General features: G+C 42.5%; 1 protein-coding gene across 3 annotated transcripts; it reads right to left on the bottom strand.

The window, feature by feature from the left end:
* On the bottom strand, window positions 1–20,931 carry kif11 (kinesin family member 11). Of its 3 annotated transcripts, none has more exons than XM_075485532.1 (27): window positions 20,788–20,931; window positions 20,482–20,548; window positions 18,984–19,113; window positions 17,143–17,240; window positions 16,962–17,040; window positions 15,560–15,745; window positions 15,363–15,487; window positions 14,557–14,647; window positions 14,327–14,472; window positions 12,965–13,061; window positions 11,529–11,624; window positions 11,031–11,119; window positions 10,303–10,390; window positions 8,691–8,764; window positions 7,711–7,825; window positions 7,416–7,487; window positions 5,757–5,892; window positions 5,487–5,659; window positions 4,277–4,402; window positions 4,021–4,176; window positions 3,268–3,407; window positions 3,021–3,181; window positions 2,803–2,921; window positions 1,089–1,311; window positions 616–797; window positions 355–465; window positions 1–207 (listed from the first exon to the last, which is right to left on the bottom strand). In XM_075485532.1, exons 2-27 carry the CDS (start codon window positions 20,544–20,546, stop codon window positions 100–102), a joined length of 3,186 nt encoding a protein of 1,061 aa, XP_075341647.1. In that variant the 5' UTR covers window positions 20,547–20,548; window positions 20,788–20,931; the 3' UTR covers window positions 1–99. The 3 variants fall into 3 exon arrangements, with proteins under 3 accessions (XP_075341647.1, XP_075341637.1, XP_075341628.1); XM_075485522.1 differs by having other exon boundaries at window positions 1–204; window positions 607–797; XM_075485513.1 differs by having other exon boundaries at window positions 607–797.
* Between the last annotated feature and the right edge of the window lie 341 nt (window positions 20,932–21,272).

The raw sequence follows: 21,272 nt of genomic DNA on the forward strand, positions 1-21,272 counted from the left end.
TTCAATTTTTACAAGTAAACGAGACATGTCATTACATCTTCACACTTAAAAGACAATAAAACCAGTAATAATGTTATTTTAAAAGACATCGAAGCTGCTTCAGTTCTGACAGCGGAGTGGCAGTTTGGATTTCTGAGGAGTGGAGTCGTTCTCTGATGCTTTTGGCTTGGAGAGGATCTTTGAGTCCTTTTTACTGCCCTTCTTCTGCTGGGGAAGTAAAGAAAACACAATAACCAACACGGCACAGCTTCATTTCCCTCCGTTTGTTTGAAACGACATCAGAAATGCTGAATCCTCTCCAGCTGGAGAAAGGAAACTGATGGTAAAAGTGTTGAGGTTTTACTTCCAGCTCACCTTGAAGAAAGGAACGCGTATGCTCTGGTTGAAGACGAGGTTCTCGTCGATGAAGGAGGGCCCTGAGGCCGAGCTTTCGTTACCGTTGCTCATCTCGTCCTCCAGAGAGTCCTGGAAACAAAGACAGACGAGTGAAATATGAGGGAAGAATGAGGAAACAGAAGCTGGAGAAGAGGATTCAGTGAAAAGTGAAGAAACTCGAAGTGTCTGGTCCATGTTTGAGGAGCTGAAAAAGAAAAAGTGCGAACATACGCGGTCCACCTGGCTGAGTTTGTCCTCTTCCAGCTCCAGCTCCTCCTCCTCCTCCATGGTGGCCTGCAGCTCCTCCTCCTGCCTCCTGAGGCTCTCCTGCTGCCTCCGGAGGTTCTCCAGCAGCTCGCAGCGGCTCCGCGACTTGTTCAGCTGTCGAGGATACACAAACTTCCGTCGCTGAGGGGTTGTTCCTGAAGGCGACAGCAGGACGGGTTTGAGAACACAAACATGATGCAATGAGAGAGTACCAGGTTTCATTTTCATTCATTTAAAACAGGGACAATGCACAAAAGCATTAATCGTGAGAGAAGAGATGCCTTGTGCCAGGTTGTAGCAACATTTGCTAATTTCCACCTGGAGTAAAAACAGATTAAGATTGTAAAATATGACAGATAAAAGTAATATGCAGACCACAATATTTTAAAATAGACAATATACACTGACAAAAAAAGAGAAAGGAAAACGAGGTTTAAAAGTCTCACCGGTGGGAACGTCCTGCTGCAGCTCGTCTCGCAGGAAGCTGTGGACCAGCAGCTGGCTCTTCTCCACGTGGTCCTCCAGCTCAGCCCGGTGCTGCTCCAGGGCAGCGCGGTCCAGGGCGGTCTGGTTCTGCACAACCACCAGAGCCTGTTTTTCCTCCGCGTGCCGCTTGGAGAGCTCCTCCTCGGCTGCCCGGAGCTGCTCGGCGCAGTGCGCCTTCACGCTCTGTAACGATGACGGTTAGAAAGTTAGAAAAGATGCTTTCACCTCTCAGGTTCTGAGACGGAAAAGAAACGGCTTTGATTCCGACCGCAGCTGCCACCAGGAAAGAAACCTCTGGACCAATGTTCCCTGTAATTTTCATGTGTCTGGGCAAACACACAAGCTCCCTGAGGACCACTGAGGACCACTGTGAGCAACATCAGATGTGCACGCTGTGGCCACACACCAGTATCACACCTCGGATCATAGCAAGTTACATGGCTTATTAAAAGAATCATAAACTAGCAGGTAACCGTTACAGGTGCTCCTCGGTCTCTGTGTGAAGCTCACGGAGCTAACCGGCGCTACTTCCTGTTTTACTTTTTTCAACATAAAAGCACGCATTTCAAAATAAATAAATAAAAAAAAAAAAAAAAAAAAAAAAAAACTCCTGCTTTTACAGCCAAGTTGAATCGTCTTCTCAGCGTAGTAGTTCCAGTCTAAAATATCACTTAAAGGCAAAACACACAACTGATAGCAGCAAGTCATTCAAGGAAACAGACAGTGGAGCGAGGCTTCTACATAAAAACTACAGAAAGATGCTGATGGTAAAAGTGTGTTTGCACAACAAATGTTATGGCACTTTCATTCATATGGCAGCACATTTAAAATAAAGCTAAATGCTAAAAGCTATACACTACTTTTGGATTCATTTTTGGATTTTGCGTACAAATGCGATTAATCGTGATTAATCAGGGAAATCATGTGATTAATTAGATTAAATATTTTAATCGTTGCCCAGCCCTAGTATTTTTATTAGAATTGGTATTATTATTATTAATAATATACAATCATTGTAAATATTTATCCAATTTTTTGAGCTACTTGCCCAGCTCTAGTTATTATGTGTTAAAGCAGCTCGTTCAGGATGTTGCTGCAGCTTTGACCTGTTCCAGCTTCTTTTTTTAAATTATTTTTTGGGGCTTTTGTGCCTTTAATGGATGGAAAGTTCAGAGAGACAAATCACAGCAGCAATTTTCATTAGTTTACTTTTAATATAAGTGATTTGGCCCACTTAAAATGAAAAAGACAAAATTCTCGCTTGTTCTTCTATTTGCACTCAGACAGCCATTCCATCCTAAAAGAACCGCATTTCTGTTTTACTTTGGCTTGGTGAGTGGACGTATCGCTGGTGCTGCCCGTTGGTTTCGCCATGATAAGGGGCGTGTCTTAACTCCTAACTCCGCCGCACTGTTGTTAGCTAGCTAACCTGCACTATCAATGCTCTGATTGGCTGCATAGCGTAGGTAAACCGCATCGTATCATTGGCTGAACACCTGTCACTCACTGCGTTACACTGAAAATTGGTACAGAAAAACACATTATTGGTCTAATTAATTAGATTAGATCAGGTCTAGTATTAGATATTAATTAATACGTTTATGGTGAATTTTATTTTATGCGCTGCATGGATTTTCTATGCTATTATTTTCATAGATTTTCTGCATGATTTACCTGATGCAGCGCCTGAGCTTCAGTGGAACTCTTCCCCGTCAGGGTCAGGTGTTCCTGGGCTCGGGAGTCGGCGTGCTCCCCGACTCTGAGGCTCCACCGGAGGTCACGCTCCACCAGACCTGCAGCCACACATGAACGTTATTAGTTAACAGCGCTCCAACACTCATCAGAAACCGCGTTGGAGGCGTGCGAAGCGTCGGAAAGGATCAGTTTGGTACCAGACACGGAGCTGTGGAGGTCGGCGCAGTAACCGTCCATCTCCTCCAGCGCCCGCTGGCTGTCGGCGGCGGTCAGACGCAGAGAGGAGGCGAGGGAGGCGGAGGTGGAGGAGAGGTGGTCCGCCTGGGCTGAAGCCTGATTCTCTAAGGAGCTGCAGCTGCTGCAGAGAGGAGCACCGAGACGCCAACATGAGGCAACAGAGCATGAAAACCAGAGCACGGTTGGACCTGAAGGTCTCCAGCTCACCTGCTGAGGTCCTCCTGCAGCCTGCTGATGGGTTTCTGCAGAGTTTCAGAGGCCGAGCGCAGCTCAGCGTAGTCCTGCTGCGCCTGCATGGTCTGCAGGTTGAGCTGGTCCTGCAGGCACTGGATGGTCCGCTTCATGCCCTGAGACGAGAAGCCACAGCAGGCATCAGAAGACTAAAAGGGTGTTTTATTTATTGTTTGTTTGTACTTTAATAAAACATTACAAACAAGACTATATCACAAAAAAGAATAAAAATAAATATATATACACACACAATAGATAATAAATGATAATAAGCTGCAATGAATCAGTGCTGGAAAGGTTAGAAACCCTGGGAGGGCTTATCGAGAACCTCACCATTAAGATAAATAAACAAAATTAAACGCATCTCATCAGGATAAAACAACAGATGGATTAATGAGAAAAAAAAACAAAAACAAATCAAGCAATGAATCAAGAAATAAATTACAATAAATCAAAAGACTAAATTGCAATGGTAACTATAAACAAAAAAAAAAAGTACAAATGCGAATAATCAGGGAAATCATGTGATTAATTAGATTAAAAGTTTTAATCGTTGCCCAGCCCTAGTTTTTACGTGTTTCTTTGACCTGTTCCAGCTTCTTTTAAAAAAAATTAAATGATTTTTTTGGGCTTTTGTGCCTTTAATGAACAGGACAGTTCAAGAGACAGGAAGCAGGGGGCAGAGAGAGGGGGAACGACATGCAGCACAGGGCCGTTCCAGCTTCTTACCGTCTGGTGTCTCTCCTGCGCCCGCCTAATTTCGTCCCCCAGCTTGTTGTTCTCGGCCTGCAGGGCGCTCAGACCCTCCACGGCGGCCCGCCGCAGACTCGCCAGCTCCTGAGCCAACCCGCTGAAGGACACGCCCATCTCCTTCATCGCCTCCACCTGAGAGACGGCGAAACATGACGGAGGCTTGTGAAGCCGCACGAGACGAACTTGAATTCAGTCCTCCTTTGGACTAAAACACGGCAGGACGCGGACTCACCTTGTCGGCCAGAGCTCGCTGAGTCTCCACCGAGGTTTTCAGAGTGTCGTCGAGCTCTTTGACGGCTGACAAACCCATCAGAGTCCGAGCAGCCAGAACCTCCTCCATGTCCTGCTGATGCTCCTCCTACAGACACAAACCCCAGCACAATACCTTCGTTTATTACCGACCACAGCTTTAACATCCTGAACTCTTTCGGAATAGAAGAAAAGCTCCCTCCATTTTCCTCCTGTGGGTGTCCACCACAGCTTCCTTAAAGGGATAGTTCGCCTCTTTTGACATGAAGCTGTATAACATCCCATATTAGCAACACCATTTATGAACATCTTCTTACCCCCTGCTGCGTCCTGTGAGCAGAGTTCCAGCCTCGTTTTGGTGTTGATGAAGGTAGTCCGGCTAGTTGGCTGGGGTTTAAAAAATAAAGCGTTTTGCTTCTCAAAACAATATGCGTTCAAAAGAGTAATGCATTTGCATCACAAAATGGTTCTCCAGGAAAACGTCTGACCTCACATCGCTTGGCCCCATTTTCTCTCCGGCTAGCGCCATGTATAAAATATATTTTATATGTTTTATAAAAATATTGTATTGTTTTAATATATTAAAATATATTATTTTAAAATATATTTTAATTAATTTGACAAAATTATTATATTTTTTATAATGGTTTATAAAATATATTATAATAAAATATCATCATGATAAATATAATTATTATTTTTAAATAATAATTTTAAATATTTATTAAATAATAAATAAATAAACAATCAATAATTTATTAAATAAATTAGATCCGTATCACTGCGTGCTTTGTAGACCGAGCAGTCCCCTGATTCCGAGCAGCAAACACCGTAACAGGCGCGGCTGTCGGCAGCGATACGAAGGGAGAGAAAATAGGGCCAAGCGATGTAAGGTCTGACTTTTTCCTGGAGGGACGATTTTGTGATGCAAATGTATTACTCTTTTGAACGCATATTGTTTTGAGAAGCAAAACGCTTTATTTTTTAAACCCCAGCCAACTAGCCGGACTACTTTCATCAACACCAAAACGAGGCTGGAACTCGGCCCACAGGACGCAGCAGGGGGTAAGAAAATGTTCATAAATGATGTTGCTAATATGGGATGTCATACAGCTTCATGTCAAAAGAGGCGAACTGTCCCTTTAAGGTTTGTTTACTGTCAGAACTACTTCTTCCGTTTATTTCCGACTCACCAGCAGCTGCAGCAGAAGGTCTTTGTCCCCCTGACACAGCGCCTCGTGCTGCTGCACGCGCTGCTGACAGCGAGCCACGCCCTCCGCCACCAGCGACCCGACTCCGCCCACCACCGACTCCACGGCGGTCAGAGCGCCTTTCAGCGTCGCCTCGTTCATAACGAGGACGGAATCTGAACGGAAAGAGCGCAGAAAAACTGAATAGATGCGATTTCTTTCATTTGAACTTGGAGAAAACTTTCAGGAAACGCCGCGGCTCTCTGGTCTTACCGATGGCGTGCGAGTAGCTGCTCAGCATGTGCTGGTGTTTGGCCCCGTGCTCCTGAACGCACCGCTGAATGTTGCCGAAGGCTCCGTCCATCCGCTGAGCAAAAGTCTGCTGGATCTGCACGTTGTGCTGCTCCACCTGCAAGTTGGGCGCCGTTCGTTAGTCACGACGGAATATTTGTGCAGATTTTCTGTCCGTCTGCCACACTTTGGACCCCGTAGTCCTTCGACCTAACAGTCCAAAGCTAAAGCACCTGAAATCCGTGAGACATTTGAATGAAGCTTACAGCCGTGTCCCTAAACACAGTGGCGGGCCCTTTGAGTGGAAACTGGTTTATAGCATTTATAGACAACATTTCTATGGCCAGGAGCTGGATGGATTCCAGTGTGTCGGCTTTGGATCGGATCTCTGCTTCGTACAGATGTGTTGGTACAGATGTTGTGCTGCTGTTGGCTGCGGTGTCAAACTTCTCATCAGGACTTTTTAACATGTTCCTCTGAAATAGAGGAATTGAGCCATAAAAAAAAATAAATAAAAAAAAGCACCAAACAGTTCACAGAACCGGACCTCATTCAGCTTGTGGGACAACTTTCCCCGTCTCAGGGATTTACTTCACGTGCACGTTGCTGTGCACATGCTGTCAGAGAAACGTGTGCACACTCATTCAGCCTGTGCCTATAGCAGCGACGTCAATCAGCCAAAGCTAAGGTATGGCAAGCTCACTATAGTCACATGACTACAGTATCAATCAATAAATATATACATGCCCAGCAAATAATCTCCACAAAAGTCTGCTGTGTAGCTTGCCTGTGTGCAAACGCTAACGTAACTATGGACACAAACACTTAACTACGCACGTCTTGATCAATTCAGTCAAATGCGGCTTTACGCATCCGTAGTTGTACCCTCACCCGGGCCTTGCTTATCGCTGTCCAAGTCGGATCCAGCTCTTTCAAGCTGAGATTAGCGGCGGAGGTGCTTTCAAAAGGGGATACAAGTGTTGGGGAAGATGATACTTAGATAAATTGACTGTGTTGTTCAGAATTTCATTTGTAGTTAATTTATATGTATTAAATAATAGAATAATCAATACAAATGGACAGAGTAATTCCATCTTTTTTTTTCTTTTAGAAATGCGAACATTTACATTTTCCCCTGGAGCCAAGTTGTGGCAGTTGCCATACCCAATTGACGCCCATACCCAATAGGTTGATCTTCGTGGGCGGAGCCTCTGTCAGACCCACTGACGACCACGACCACCAGATACGTCAACGCATTTTAAGGTTTATTCTTTAATTAATCTTTTTTTTTTCCCTCTTTATGAAGAATTACAGATGTGTGCAGATGGTTTATTTGGACTGACGACTTCTCTGTGAGCAGCTGCTGCAGAACAGGAAGTTTTACACTAAAGGATCAACAGATTCTTAGGTTTTAAACAGTGAATGAAGGTGAGAAAATACATTAATAATCACAGAAATAATGGAAGTGTTTGTGGTTTGGTTGAAAAACTCTGACCAAAGTTGGAAGCTGATCATCTCCCGAGGACACACCAGCATTGTGTTGTTATTTGGCTTCTTTACTAAGTGTGTAAGTGACTAAATGACTTGATCCTGATCCAATATGCGCACGTGAACAGATGCGATTGGTGCAAAGAGTTTGACCTTTTTTTTCCGGTCCAGTTTTTCGTGGAGGCCCGACACGTCGCTGGTGCTGGCGTCCACCGTGCTCAGGAGCTGTGGGAGGAAACACCAGATGTGCTCAAACGTTCAGCAGGAAGATATTTAAAAAAAAAAAAAAAAAAAAAAAAAAAAAGAGGGACGTTTGGTTAAAAACAGAAGAAGAAAAAGAGGAAGTCAACGATGCATTTTAAGCACGGGAAGCAGAGGAAAGGCGTGCAAATCAAAGGTGCTGGATGCGTCGGCTGGTCTGTAACAGGTGACGGTAAAGAGCTGCTACCTGTCCAGCTGTGCTGTACAAGCTCTCCTGGACGGAGCTGAGCTCAGAGCAGATGAACTCCTCCTCAGTCAGCTTCTCTTTGGTCTGCTGCAGGTCTCTGCTCGTCTCCTCCAGCCTGAAATCAGCACAGACGGACATCTTTTTAAGTCGGTTCACACTGAAACCGGTTTCCATTCTCCGGCCGAGCAAACCCGGAGAGATCATTTGAAAAACCACCAAACGGAACTGCGAATCAGACGCAGTTTAGTTTAACTGTTTGAAGGGAGTAAAATAGACTGTAGTGTTGCCACAGGGTGGCGGGAAGGGCCACAGTGGAGTCAGTTTGAAACCGGTTCCAGCAAAGAAGTGGTTTGGGCTGCATCATCACTTTTCATTTTATATATATATATATATAGTATTAATTATAATGGATGTCTATGGGAGCCGTTTCTGTAATCTGCCATTGCAGAAAAACTAAAAAGCTGTAAAAACTGATGTTGTAGCTCAATGACACATCCCAGACCTAATAATCCCCCATAGAATATTTCACTTTGCATTCTATATATTGAAAATACAGCAGTTTTTGTGTGTGTTTTAACAGAAATTGGTGTTTAAATCATAAAAAAAACAGTATTTAAAGGGTTACATTTTTGAAAATAATTGAAAACTTGGTGGTTATGATCAGAACTGAAGTGGAATAAAAGATCTATGCATCCCAGCACAGATGTCTTAATATTAACCGGTGTAGTTTTCAAAAACTACCCCGGCTTAAACAGCCGCCGGTGAAGGCTCTGTGCAACACGTTAACGTCCCCTTTAAACAGCAGGAGTGACACGGGAACACTGAGCTCGTGTTCCGACTTCACATCCAGGTTGCAGCTCAGTTTTTAATCATTTCCTGAATCAAACAAACTGAATGCTTCTTCTAAGAGTTTCCACTCATTGAAACGGAAACCCGGCTTTCCAAGGAAGCGTTAGTATCTGGCACAGCAAGCCTCGTACCTCTGCTGCTTCTCCTCCAGCTCGACGGCGCACTGCTCCAGTTGGGTTTTACTGTCCACAAACAGCTCCGTCACCTGCAGAGAAAACGGGCGAAACAATGGCCGTCACGGTTCATCCCAGCATTCAAACTTCCGATGTTTGGCCTTGTGCTTCCTGCAGTTCAGAGTCAGCAACTGTTGGAGCTACGAGGGCGGAGCCTGAACGGTAAAGTTGTAGCTGTGCTGCAAATCCATCAGCCTGTTCTCTCCATGTTCAACACAAGTGCAAGTCTCAAGTCTTAGCTTTGAAGTCAAGTCAAGTCACCTTATTATTGCAATTTTACCTGCAGAATCTGATCTTAATAAAGTGAAAAGACAAGATATAAGTAACTGTCAGTAAACATCATTGGCCAATGTGTCCAACCTGTCCACCCCGTATCATACCAAGCTAACGTTAGCTAACTACTGACTAGGCTAACAGGATAATATTAGCTAATTATTAATTTTATATTCAAACTGAAAACATGAACTGAATAAAGCCGGAGTTATAGTTGACGCGTCTGTCACGGCGGTGGCGGACCGTGACGTCAAAATGACGTTTCAGGCATGGCGCTTCCCTTTCCCTTTCCCATTCCCGTTGTCGTGCACCAGTCGATTTTTGTAACTTGGCGGCGCCAACAACGACTGACCGGATGGACCGATGTGAGACCGGCTCAGTCAGGAGGTGCGTTTGTACAGCAGCTGTACGACACTACAGTGAAACAGCACAGGGAGCACGTAAACTCCCCAAACTGGTGCACAGAGATTGGCAGAACTTTGGGGAAAGAGGGAGAGTTCTGGAAGAATGTGTGGAAGAAGCTACGGGACAGATACGTGAAGGCAAAGAAGAGGGCAGAGACTCTGTTGATGCCGGGGGCTTCAAACCTTCACCTCTATTAACTGAATTAAAAAATGTAAATGATCCGAAAACTGCAGCAGTATCATTAATTACAGTATTCCTGCTCTTGACAGCGGCATTGTTTTCTTCTCCACTTCCCTGGTTGTAGAGTAGCGGTAACCTTCACGTAGCAGCGCCACCTCTGTGACGGAGAAAATTGCAACTACTGGCGCATCGACTCGCACCACTATATGTTGCGGGCACGAACTCGTGACGTCATCAACACAGGTCCAGGTCACAGTGACTCGAGTCCCCATCTCTGCTTCTGGCTCATTCTGATGAATGTTGGCTTTAGTTGTGCACGTTTCCAGGCCTGAAGCCACCTCAGAGCTCCCAGGAGCTGAGATACGGCAGCTTCCAAAAAACGGTTTCCTCAACTTTTAGCTCTACGATGGCTTGACATTTTCTGGGCCTTTGATGGCATCTTTGTTGCCTTAAACGTGACGAATTCATTCGTACAGCTGCTGGTGTGCAGGGCTCACTCAGACATGTGGAGTTCCATCTTTCAACTGGAATCAGAAATGTGATGCCAATCCTATAAATACTGACTGGAAACTAGCGTTAGCGTCTATATTTTGTTGGTTTCTTTGCATTTGGAGCAAAATCCAGATAACATTTGACATTTTAGACCCTTTTTTTTTGGTTTCATCTGTTAATAACGATCAATAATCTGGCAGGACAAACGAGGCACTCGTACCTTCTTCAGCTCCTCCTCCATTAGGGCGATCTTGTCCGTGCACTCTGAGATGTGCTCATCGTGAGAGGTGATCTGAGTCATCATACTCCTGAAACACACAGCAGCAGGTCACATTATTGGGGAATTAGCACCACCGACTGTTTCGTCCGAGGTTCTCCACCTTTCATGTTTACATTTGATTCTAATCTCAAATTGGACAGACAGATAAACTCACTGGAAGAAGGAGTTTTTCCCCTAATTAAGCTGAACTGAATGCCTTCCTTTCCGGAAGTGATTATTAGATATAGACAGTTATTACAGCCCTAATCACCCCGAGGCTGGACTACTGTCCCAGCTTGTACCCGGGCATCGGTCTGCAGCTGCTTCAGGGTTGTTCTGAGACGTTTTTAAAGCTTTATGGTCTGGCACATGAATATATAACTGTCCTAACTCTGCTTTTAGCTGCTTCCAGTGAAGACTAGTTAATTACCGTATTTTCTGGAGTATAAGTCGTATAAATCCTAAATTACCAAGTTTGACAATCAACTGTCAGGGAAAAATGCGCTCAATAGAACTTTCTACGTGGTTTTATGTCATAATGACATCACATTTTTCTCTTCTTCATTTAGAAATGATACATTAGAAATTAAACGAGTAATAAAAATTAGTTGTAAATCATTAGTAGAAACTTCAATGTGCATCGAGTGGGGGAAAGAAAATGGGATAGAATTAACAAAACTGCGACTTACTCGTAGTTTTCTGAAGACAAATAAACTCCGTTCTTGTCTCGCGTGGCGGCCAAATCGCGTTTCAGACGCTCGATCTCCTCCGTGTATTCCTGAGAGGACAAAAACGACTAAAAATGACCCCGATGTTGTGTTTAATGACACTTCCTGGCATGCAGAAGAAGCTCCTCTTTGCTCCCAGCTCAAAACGCTCCCAACATAACATCTAATTTGGGCGTCATTCTGCGATCCGTTCAGATGTGCAGAGCTCCAAAACATCCCAGTTCCATCTCAGAGAGCAATTATCCAACAATTAAAACTTCATTTCCACCCACAACCTCACATCACGATGCCTTCAGTGTGCCTCAGACCTCGTAGGTTTTTTTGCTTTGTTCCCAGCTGGAATATCCTCATAAATTCAGCATCGATGTGCACATATGAGCACCAAACCTGTCGTTACTCCGCTGATATGCTGTTAAAAACTCAGCACAGGGGTCTCGGGGTCGGATGAAGCTTCTCTACCTTGATGAGCGTCCTCTTGGTGAGTTTCTGGTTGACTTCAGGTTTGTTCATGATGTTCTTGGCTCTGCTGGCGTACTCCAGCGTGCTCAAAGTCTCCTAAACATTAAAAAAAAAAAAAAAAAAGGGTCATGCTCAGGAGTCAAAGGTGAATGAATCGGGTTTTTAATATTTGGCATAAAACAGCGAATAAACGAGCGCTCAAACACTACAGAAAGAAAAGAAAACACAGAAATAAGAGGCCACGAGACCAAAAATAAGCTTAACCCTAATCCCTTATCTTACATTTTTGTCCACTTGGGGTGTACTTTCTCCTCTAATTTCACACTGGAAACAGTGATACTCATCATATTTGGTCCAGTTGTGCATTTTTGACTATTTTTTTAAATTTCAAACACACATCATATACAATGCAATTTTTCATTGTGTAAAAAAAAACAAAAACAAAACAAAACAAAAAAAATTAATTTTAGGGGCCTAAAAACATCATATAATATTTTTTTCCACTTTTTTTTCTTCTCATAAATCTTTTATTCCACTTCAGTTCTGATCATAACTACCGAGTTTAACTTTTTAGCCCAAATTTTAAGCCTTTAGGTGCCAGTATTTTCAAAATATGGAATTATTGAGAAGGGATAATTATGGTCTGGGATATGTCAATGATTAGCATCAACATTGATTTAATTTTTTTTTTTGTTATGCCTGATTTAAAAAAACTCCTTAATTTTTGTCCCCTTTTAAAATGATCCCCAAAATAGCATATATTAATATTTTTTCCACTTTTTTCCCCCATAAATCTTTTATTCCACTTCAGTTCTGAATATAACCACCAAGTTTTCAATTATTTTCAAAAAGATTAACCTTTTAGATGCCAATTTGAACCTTTTAGCCCAAATTTGAAGTTTGTGTTTTTTTTTTGTTGTTTTTTTTACAGAAATTGGCGTTTACATCATATGAACCAGTATTTAAAGGGTTAAATTTTTGAAAATAATTGAAAACTTGGTTATGATCAGAACTGAAGTGGAATAAAAGATCCATGAAAAAAAGTGGAAAAAAAAAATATTAACATGTTTTTAGGTCGTTTTAAAAGGGGACAAAAATGTCCCTTTTCAGAAATGAAGTTGTGTTTTAAATCAGGTATGAGGGTTAAAGTCTCGTCTTGGCAGAGATTTTAATCATTTGAACTGGAAAGAACCTGCTTCATGACATGTTTGTACTGCTTTTTAGAGCAGTTTGCTTCATTAGGACAAAATCCACACCGGCAGGAATGATTTTATGAAACAATTCACCTGAATTTAGAAGGATTTCGATGACATTTCACCCCCAGAGATGAAAGGTTACTGAACAGAATATGAAAACGACACATGTCTAAGCAGATTAGTAAAGAAAGAGCATTAAAAACTTATAATCAGAAGGCTTTCAGCGGACGTCAGACGTACCTCCAGGTTGCTGGAGGAAGGCGACACGGTGGCGATGATGGAGGTTTTTGTGCGACCTCCCAGCGAGTCCTGGAGGATTCTGGTCAGCTTGGACTCTCTGAGAAAGAAGAGAGAAATAATCCACATTTTAGAGCCGATCACTTTAGATCATTGTTCATGTTAGCAGATAATTAATGTGCCTAGTTTAAGCTAGGCTATGTCCACCCGGAGAGCATTACAGTCAAGAGAAAGTGAAACTGACTGACGGACTAGTTTTTTCCAGCTGCGTCTCCTGGCCAAAGTTAAAATCTTTTTAAGTCGCCATGACCTTCAGAAAGCCATCCATGCCCTAATAAGTTCAGGGTCAGACTATTGCAATGCCCTTTATGTTGGCGTCTCCCAGTCTTCTCTCAGCCGCCTTCAGCTGGTGCAGAACGCTGCTGCCCGTCTTTTAACCAACACCAACAGACGTGTGCACATCACTCCTGTTCTTAACTCCCTCCATTGGCTTCCTGTCCTTTAGAGAACTGATTTTAAACTTTTAATGTTTGTTTTTAAAGCTCTTAACGGCCTCGCCCCATCGTATTTATCTGAGCTTTTAACAGTCCTGGTAGAGCTCTGAGGTCAGCAGATCAGTTTCTGCTGGAAGTGCCCAGGTCAGAATACAAACCCTGGGGTGAGCGAGCCTTTTCCCAAAGCTCCCCCCAGGCTCTGGAATAAGCCCCCCGTCCAGCTGCGTCTTATTTCTGACCTGGGCCTCTTCACATCTAGGCTAAAAACCTACTTATTTAGGATGGCTTTTAATCCCCAGTAGTATGATGACACTTTCATCTTATTTGATTTTGTTGTATTTTATTGCTTTCACTGTTCTTTTATTGTTTTTATTTGTTTTTACTAGGGCTGGGCGAGTTAACTCGTTATTATTGCGTTAATGCATTAATTATTTAACGCTGATAAATATTTTATCGCACATTAACGCAGGTTTTATTCATTTATTTTTTGTAGAATTTTTTTATTTTTTTAAATAAAAAAAACAAACATTTTTTAAGAGCTTTTGTGCCTTTAATGGAAAGTTCAGAGAGACAGGAAGCAGGGGGCAGAGAGAGGGGGAGACGAGGCTAAAAACCTACTTATTTAGGATGGCTTTTAATACCCAGTAGTATGATGACACTTTTATCTTATTTGATTTTGTTGTATTTTATTGCTTTCACTGTTCTTTTATTGTTTTTACTTATTCTTCTCCTTATTTATTCCCTGCTGTAAAGCACTTTGGTACATCGTAAAGACTGTTTGTAAAGTGCTGTATAAATTAAGCACATTTACATCAGAACATGACGCTTTGCCTCATGTGTGCCTCATTCTTTGGGGTTTCTGCAGCCTGACCTGTACGGGACGTGGGGCCTCTTCTCCACCAGAGCAGTGATGACCCGGCCCAGCGTCAGCAGAGACTGGTTGATGTTCCCCGCTTCACGGGCGCGTTTGTCCACAGCTCCAGAGCGGCCGATGTTCTCGCTGCCGGCGAGATCCACCTAGTCGGGGACACGGCACTTGTTACTTCACTCACACTCACTCAAAGCTGCTCCCGCTGCCGTCCCAACACGTCGGATTGTTACCAGATTGAGTTTGCCGATCTTCACCAGCTCCTCTCCGTCCAGCGTGATCTCCTTCATGTGGATGGTGACGGAGAACACAGAGTGGGAGCGACTGCGGAGACACGGCAGAGAACTGGTGAGCACGGCAGGCTGGTTAAAAGGACAGTTCGCCTCTTTTGACATGAAGCTGTATGGCATACCATATCAGCAACATCATTTATGAACATTTTCTTACCCCCTGTTGCGTCCTGTGAGCCGAGTTCCAGCCTCGTTTTTGGCGTTGATGAAGGTAGTCCGGCTAGTTGGCTGGGGTTTAAAAAATAAAGCGTTTTGCTTCTCAAAACAATATGCGTTCAAAAGAGTAATACATTTGCATCACAAAATCGTTCTCCAGGAAAAAGTCAGACTTCACAATCGCTTGGCCCTATTTTCTCTTCCTTCGTATCACTGCCTGCTGTGCAGACCATGCAGTCGCCTGCTTCCGAGCAGCAAACACCGTAACAGGCGCAGCAGGCAGTGATATGAAGGGAGAGAAAATAGGGCCAAGAGATGTGAGGTTTGACTTTTTCCTGGAGAACGATTTTGTGATGCAAATGTATTACTCTTTTGAACGCTTTATTTTTTAAACCCTAGCAAACTAGCCGGACTACCTTCATCAACACCAAAACGAGGCTGGAACTCGGCTCACAGGACGCAGCAGGGGGTAAGAAAATGTTCATAAATGATGTTGCTGATATGGGATGTCATACAGCTTCATGTCAAAAGAGGCGAACTATCCCTTTAACGCTCATTGCTGTGAGGCGGGGGAGGTTCCCCCTGGCGCGTACCTGGAGTAGGCGTTCATGAGCGTGGAGGCCGTCTTCCTCTTGGCCGATCCTCGCTCTAGGATCTGATACACCTCGTCTTTGTTGTGGACCGTCACCTCCTCCAGGCCCTTGACCACCACGCCGCGCTACAACGCAAACAGGCGTCAGAGCAGAGAAGCCAGACATCTGAGCGGCGGGATAGATTAAAAGGCTCGTACCTTGTTGCGCGGGTCGTCGAAGAGCTGCAGCCGCTCGCTGACGTCCTCGGACGGGCTGAGGAGATCGAACAGCTCCTCGTTGTAGATCTCCAGCAGGGAGACTTTGACGGAGAACTCGGTGCCGTTCTCAGAGAGCTTCTCAAAGATCTGATGCAGCGTTCGTGGGATGATGCCGGCCAGCGGATCCTAAACACACACAGACCACAGGAGGTTATTCTGGCACCCTCTCTGCCTCAGACCTACTTAAAGGGATAGTTCGCCTCTTTTGACATGAAGCTGTATGACATCCCATATTAGCAACATCATTTATGAACATTTTCTTACCTCCTGCTGCGTCCTGTGAGCCGAGTTCCAGCCTCGTTTTGGTGTTGATGAAGGTAGTCCGGCTAGTTGGCTGGGGTTTAAAAAATAAAGCGTTTTGCTTCTCAAAACAATATGCGTTCAACAGAGTAATACATTTGCATCACAAAATCATCCTCCAGGAAAAAGTCAGACCTCACAATCGCTTGGCCCTATTTTCTCTTCCTTCATATCACTGCCTCCTGCCGACAGCCGCGCCTGTTACGGTGTTTGCTGCTCGTAAGCAGGGGAGTGCTTGGTCTGCACGGTCTACACAGCAGGCAGTGATACGAAGGGAGAGAAAATAGGGCCAAGTGATTGTGAGGTCTGACTTTTTCCTGGAGAACGATTTTGTGATGCAAATGTATTACTCTTTTGAACGCTTTATTTTTTAAACCCCAGCCAACTAGCCGGACTACCTTCATCAACACCAAAACGAGGCTGGAACTCGGCTCACAGGACGCAGCAGGGGGTAAGAAAATGTTCATAAATGATATTGCTAATATGGGATGTCATACAGCTTCATGTCAAAAGAGGCGAACTATCCCTTTAAAACGCATCTCTTTTCCGTGGCTTTTAATTCTACGTAGGCTGTTGATTTTATGTTCACAGATATTTTATTTGGGGTGGACAGTCTATTTATTTATTTATTTATTATGTTTTATTGTATTTATTTTATTGTACAGCGCTTTGGAAACCTTTGTGTTTATTTAAACTGCGCTTTGGATACTTCTAAAGCAAACCAGAAGCAAAGATCGACAGATTCAGCTTCGCTTCGGTTCATTTCTGTCATCTGATCAGTTTCAGCTCCTGTTTCAGAGCATTTTTCATCTTGCAGCATCAAAAAAAGCTGAATAATTTCAAACAGACCTGTATGAATGTGACATTTCAGGGCCTGAGTCAAAGCAGATGAGAAATGCACTTTTACTTTTCTGCAACAAGTAGATGATTATCAAAAAAAAAAAAAAAATCTCATTTTACAATTAAATTCACTTGTTTAAATTCTTAAAAACATGAATTTAGGGAATATACAGACAGACATCTTTAAGGGACCCAGTCTCACCTCCTCCCAGGTGAACTGCTCGCCTGGACTCCTTTCCCCCTCCATGGTGAACGTCTTCCCTGTTCCCGTCTGACCGTAGCTGAAGCAGACATCAGCCGACAGGTTTTATATCCTCATGAAACCAGTTTAAACACGTTATTACAGCGCAGATCAGAGGAGGCGGGAATGTGACATCACTCACGCAAAAACGGTGCAGTTGTATCCCATGATGACTTCGTCCAGAATGGGAAAAACGACGCTCCGGTAGACGTCGATCTGCTTGGCAGCCGCACCGAACACCTGAAGGAGGAAGAGTTGGGTTTAAACTTCTCCTCGAGGTGCTTAAGCGTTTTGGATTTGGTGATTACTTTCGTAGATGGGTCGAAATTTTATTTGTTGATTCTTCTGCAATGGTATCTCCTAATAACCTCATCTCTCAACCTTTTGAGTTACTCCAATGCACAAGGCAAGGGTCACCAATTTCGCCTCTACTTTTTGTAATAGCCATGCGTTAAAACAGGCAAAAAAAAAAAAAAAGGCAGCTTTTATTTCCCATTACATCTGGAGATAGGTCACTAAAGCCATGTAAACTATTTAGACCAATACTGTATTAAGATGTCTCAACATCACATTAAAAACAACTTTATTACAGAGAAACAAGCAGCCTCAGTAAGGCCAAGATTTAAATCATCAGTTAATGGATTTTTTTGGTTAGAAATGTGCCTGTGCGTCATGGAAATGACAAAGTTAAGTGTCTTAATGTTTTCCAGTGAGTTGGGGCCCAAACTCAAACAATAATCTTTTATAATTCAACATTATTTGCTTCAGTGGGCTTGAAAAAGGGACATTTAACGGGTTAAAACTGAAGAATGGCTGCTATGATGAAGTTAATAAGTAATAATCGATCATTAGATTACCAACTATTTAAGCCAACTTTAGGCCACATCTGTCATCAAAGTAAATTACTACATGAACTGACACATGAGTTTAGATTAGAACATTTGCATCACAAAATCGTTCTCCAGGAAAAAGTCAGGAACCATTAAATATTGTGATTAGATCACACCCCTCAATCCATGGTATTAAGATTGGAGACATGGAACACAATACATCAATGTACGCTGACGATACCGTTGCATTTTTATCACATCTTACAGAAGCAATACCATCTCTCCTAGAGTTGTTTATTCAGTTTGGTACCATCTCTGGGTTCAAAGTGAACAAAGAAAAGTCATCTATTATGTTCTTAAATGTAAAGGAAAGGAAGAAACCTGTAGTATCCCACCCATTTGTGAACGCATAACCCCAAAAATATGCAATCTTAGTTCAGCCAATTATGAGCCCATGGTAGTAGAGGTGTCGGCAGAGATCACTAGGTGGACAACACTACCGCTTTCTTTACTGGGAAGAATAAACATTGTAAAGATGACTATACCATCTAAATGTTTGTATATTTTTCAGTCAATCCCGCTTGCCCCGCCTCCTTTTTTTTTTTCCTCTCTCTTCCTAGGACCAGAAAGCTCCTTTCTAATTTCTGGAATAATAGGAAACCAAGACTCGGAATCTCTCTTTTATATTTACCTTATAATAAGGGAGGGCTACAGTGGCCAAATCTAGAATGGTATTATTGGGCTGCGCAGTTGAGCCACAATGTCTTGGTTTTCTAAAGATGTTTTCATGCCCTGGATATGTTTATTTACTTATTTTTATTATTTTCATTATTTCATGTTCATTGCACAGTAATTTGCTGACCAATTACCGCGGTTTATTGTATCTTTTTTAATAATTTCATTATCATTTTCTTTACTGCCATATGTTTTGGATGTTTAAATTGTTGGATGTTGTTATAGTTACATGAAAAACCAATAAATATATGTTTTTTAAAAAAAAAAAACAGAGCAGGCGGCCAAATGACTTCCTCCGTTTTTATTGTGGTAAAAGTTGATATTTAAAGCTTTGGAAACAGATTCTGAACATTTTTCTGGCATTTAATTAACCAATAAAGTAAAAGAAGAGATAAAACATTCTCCTGCTTGGACTCACCATGTCAAACGTGTAGGTTTTCCGCGCCGCCTTGTCGTTCATGCTGCCCGTGCGCACCGCCACCTCCTTCCTGTTCTGATCGCAGTCGACCACACTGTGCGACGACTTGCGCTCCATCGTGTTGAAGGGTCTGAAAACATGACGAAAGGCCACATTAAGCGTGTGAATCATCAACCGAATGTGACTCAGTCAAAAGTTCAACATGCTGAAGGAGTGAAGAGCTTCATGTTATTTCCACTTCCTCAAACATAATGTTTATATTCCAGTTTTGAAGCATCAGATATGATGTTTGGAACAAATGTCTGGAATTAAACCAATAAATCACCTTTTTGCAAATATTTACAGCAAATATCCAACTGAAATGACGTTTACTTGCTTGTTTACTTTTTTGGACAAAAGAAACATCTGAAATTAGGTGAAATATGCAAATTAAAGCTTCAAAAATTAAAAGAGAGGTCTTTAAACTTCTCATTTGTCCCCAAATCCGTAGATATCCCACTTAGTCATGCAAGAAAAGTTGAAAATACTGGAGCCACAAAGCTGAGTAACTCCTTTATAAGAGATAAACCCAGGAGGAAAAAAAACAATTATTTAACAACATTAACGGCTGGTTAAAGAGACTTTTGAGGGCGAGTAAACTGCAGCAACGATATAAAGATCTTTTAATCATTTACAAAAATATTTCAGAACCACAACTAAACCTAAAGATATTTTAGTTTTCTCAGAAACAGACATTCCCTACCACTGTAATTTAAAACAGGCAGCTTTTATTTCCCATTACATCTGGAGACAGCTCACAAAAGCCATGTTAACTAAAAAAAAGAAAAAAAAAAAAACAGCACGTCAGATGCAGAATGCTTCATCACCGTCTCATTTACAGAGATGGAACATTACTCTGCCACCCAGACATCAGTTTGAGCCAATTTCAACCAAAATTCATCCCAACAATGTGCAACAGAAGCCAGCATTTAGACCAATATTAAGATGTCTCAACATCACATTAAAAACAACTTAATTACAGAGAAACAAGCAGCCTCAGTATGGATGATACAGCCAAGATTTAAATCATCAGTTAATGGATTTTTTGGGTTAGAAATGTGCCTGTGCGTCATGGAAATGACAAAGTTAAGTGTCTTAATGTTTTCCAGTCAGTTGGGGCCCAAATTAGAACAATAATCATTTATAAATCAGCATTATTTGCTTCAGTGGGCTTGAAAAGAGGACATTTAAAGGGTTAAAACTGAAGGCTGCTATGAGGAAGTTGACAATTAATAGTCGATCGTTAGATTACCACTTAAAAAAAACTTATTAAACCAACTTTAGGCCACATCTGTCATTAAGTAAATGAATACATGAACTGAAACATGAGTTTATATTATAATTACCTGCCATTTTACAGCAGAGTCTGCCAGTCTCATTGCTATTACAGCTTCTTTAAACAGCAGAAGCACCATCAGCCGACTAAAAACGTGGATGAAAGCTGCTTTTGTCCGCTTACCTGCATCTCACAACAACCTGGATGTTTCTCCCCTTCTCCTTCGTTCCGCTCACGTTAGCAGACATGGCTGCAGGGGGAAGCAGCAAAAACACCGTTAAACCAACATTTAACACGGACACAAACCACACGTTAACGGAGTAGAAGAGACGGCTTCCGCTTCAAAGTCTCCAACTCCTGTTTATTAACATGAAACGATGCGACAGAAAGGACGTGTCCCGTTATTTTAAGACTACACATCACGACTGTAGGTTAGCATCATAAAGTTAGCTAACGCAAACAAACTGACGCTAATCCAAACTAACTTACCGAAAAAACCGTATACACTTCTCCTTCTTTCTCTTCACAGATTCCCCGCTTATAATATCCACCACTCCACTGAAAAATTGTAGTCTCAGCCGGTAATGACTCCGGTAATGACTGCTCCAATGTCCCCGCAGATAGTTTCTCTGGCGCTCTGAAATTTCAAATAGTACTTTTAAATTTCATTAAACCAATAGCCGGAGTGCAACGGCCACACAAACAACGCGATTGGTCAGAATGAACATGTGATCTATTCAGCGCAGAGCATCACGGGAGTTATAGCATTAAAATGTCAAAGTAATTCCACTAGGTGGCGACATTGTTCGGAGAAATGACCTTTTCCTCTTTTCCATAAGTAAAAACCTCAGGAAAATTACATGTTACTTTATTTAAATTTTTATTTATGTTTTAAATCTTCCGTTCACACTACTGATGGAATCAACAACCGTCTTTAATTAGATGTAATCTAATTTATGACTAATTTAACTAAC

Source organism: Odontesthes bonariensis, chromosome 2, assembly GCF_027942865.1.
Source record: "Odontesthes bonariensis isolate fOdoBon6 chromosome 2, fOdoBon6.hap1, whole genome shotgun sequence".
NCBI lineage: Eukaryota > Metazoa > Chordata > Actinopteri > Atheriniformes > Atherinopsidae > Odontesthes > Odontesthes bonariensis.

Coding starts and splice junctions, on each gene's coding strand:
- kif11 (XM_075485513.1), bottom strand. CDS start 20,546: ATGTCTGCTAACGTGAGCGGAACGAAGGAGAAGGGGAGAAACATCCAG. Junction 1,312..2,802: donor AAGCTCAGGCGCTGCATCAG/GTAAATCATGCA, acceptor TCATCGTTACAG/AGCGTGAAGGCGCACTGCGC. Junction 208..354: donor TACGCGTTCCTTTCTTCAAG/GTGAGCTGGAAG, acceptor TTACTTCCCCAG/CAGAAGAAGGGCAGTAAAAA.